The following is a 2336-nucleotide window of genomic DNA, read 5'->3' as shown; positions in this document are numbered from 1 at the left end:
AGGAAGTCAATTTGACTAGCATTACCTCCACTTCTATAAGTATCCTTAAAATATTCTAATATTGTTGTTTTTTTTTTTTTGATAAAATGTAAGTATTATATCAAAAGAAAGCGTAACCATACAATGACACGGGTTTTATAGATCAACCCATGACACAAATCATCCGGTGAGCCCATACAAGATGGCCCAACCTATACAAACACCATCAAATTGAAGCAGACAACAAAATCAGATCAAACATCAGAAAATGTTGTCCCAACCCTAATCTATCCCGTCACTCTTCCTCTTCCTTCTCCTGAAAATTCCTTCAAATCAGTCACACGCCTCTCTCTAGCAGCCTCTCAAGCCACATAGCTTCATTTCTGACCAAAACCCCTTTGCTCAGACCTCGGAATCTCACTTTAAGCTTATAACAACCCGACCCGCCACCGTCGTAACACAACCCCAATAAGATGGGTGTGCACTTTTGGGCCCATTAATTGTCCTCACTTAAGCCCAAAAACACAAGGCCTTGTTACTAAGTGGTGGGTGGAATCCCTTATAAACATATCACAACCTCCTCAATTCCCCGATGTGGGACAACCTTACTCTCAATAACTTGGGGTGTTACAATCTCCCCCACTTAAAGAACACAACGTCCTCGTTGTTCCTCCAACTTGACCGCAGCCAAGCCCAGAATCCTCCCCCGCTAGGTGTGTGACCCGGGTACTCCCGACCACGGGCTCACCACACGGTCGCAGGGTCGCTCTGATACCATTTATAACAACCCGACCCGCCACCGTCGTAACACAACCCCAATAAGATGGGTGTGCACTTTTGGGCCCATTAATTGTCCTCACTTAAGCCCAAAAACACAAGGCCTTGTTACTAAGTGGTGGGTGGAATCCCTTATAAACATATCACAACCTCCTCAATTCCCCGATGTGGGACAACCTTACTCTCAATAACTTGGGGTGTTACAAAGCTCATCCACAATGAAGCGGGCAATGAAAATAGGTCGAATAAGGGAAAGCTCGTGCCTGCTCCTGTTTCGCTGCTGCCAAATGGTGTATAGGCAGGAATTGATTGTGGCATCAAGGATCTCTAAATGAAGTGAGGTACCCGTTTTCGCAAGCCGCCAATTGATCCAGTTAAAATCGGGCCAGGGATCCCCAAGCCACCCTCCGACAGTATCAATGACGAATTTTCTGTAGGGACAAGCAAAGAAAAGATGCTCCAAGTTTTCAACAGCTCCCCCGCATATGCAGCAGGTACTATCATCCGTTATCCCTAAATTAAAGAGTTTTCCTTTTGTATTCATGTTTCGATGGTGATGAACCCATGCTATAAAGCTATACTTCGGTAGAGTCCATTTATTCCACACCATAATATGCCACTGTACTTCAATTTCCCTGTTTCTTAGAAAATTATAGCCCTTACTTACAGTGTAACCCATATGTTGTTGATTTGTCCATAATTGTTGTTGATAAGCTGGCTGTAACTCTAGTTTGACCTGACAGACCTTTCTCCAGTACCACGATGTATTAGCCTTAGGGTAGTAGTCCTGCCAGTTAGCATCTTTCAGATAAATGTGACCAACCCATCTGACCCATAAAGAGTCCGGCTTAGAATTAAGCCACCAAACTAGCTTCCCCACTGCTGCCTTGTTCCAAATAACATCATTTTTGAGGCCTAAGCCCCCTTCTTTCTTTGGCCTACACACTTTATCCCATGACACAGGAGGTGACCTCATAAAATCAACTCCCCCATCCCACAAGAAATTCCTGCACACTTGTTCAATTCTGTGGATGTAATATTGTTGTTATTACTACACTAGTAACCATGTAATATAATTAGAATGGATGAACAAATTCATGTGAATCTCATAAAACTTGTTTAGAGAAAACTAGAGAGAAGAAGCATATTTTTGCATGTTGGAGATTAGAATGAATTAGTTGGTCTTTCAAAATGAGAACAAAAATCTCATAAAGAGAGAGGGGGAGCACGGTTGGAACAAAGGGGGGAATCCAAGAATTGGAATCTCCTTTTTCTTTTACTCTTACCAACATATTAGGTGTGTAAGGCTAGTGTGTGTAGGAATGATTACACATTGCTTTATCTCATAAAATAATCAACTACACACCACCATGACATCCTTCATTTCGGCCCATGTCTTAAAATGGACTACCATTTTATTTTATCAATTTGTCAATTGTCACACAATATGTCACATGTACTATATTACATGTTTATTAATTAATTTAATGCATATTTATCACATAAATATCATTTTATAAATTAATTAAATTACATACAACAAATTGACTTAGTGATACTTGATCACATAAATAAAATGG

At 40.9% G+C, this 2336-nt stretch overlaps 1 protein-coding gene across 1 annotated transcript; it reads right to left on the bottom strand.

Moving 5' to 3' along the window:
• Window positions 1–940: 940 nt before the first annotated feature.
• On the bottom strand, window positions 941–1732 carry LOC141614271 (uncharacterized). Its single transcript, XM_074433030.1, has one exon. The coding sequence runs from the start codon at window positions 1730–1732 to the stop codon at window positions 941–943; it is 792 nt and encodes a 263-aa protein (XP_074289131.1).
• Window positions 1733–2336: the final 604 nt, after the last annotated feature.

The sequence above is a fragment of the Silene latifolia genome, chromosome 11, assembly GCF_048544455.1.
Source record: "Silene latifolia isolate original U9 population chromosome 11, ASM4854445v1, whole genome shotgun sequence".
Classification (NCBI taxonomy): Eukaryota; Viridiplantae; Streptophyta; class Magnoliopsida; order Caryophyllales; family Caryophyllaceae; genus Silene; species Silene latifolia.
The sequence above is the reverse complement of the archived record's forward strand: the minus strand, read 5'-3'. Positions and strand labels throughout refer to the sequence as shown.

Excerpts from the sequence above, each read along its gene's own strand:
- LOC141614271 (XM_074433030.1), bottom strand. The coding sequence starts at position 1,732 with ATGAGGTCACCTCCTGTGTCATGGGATAAAGTGTGTAGGCCAAAGAAA.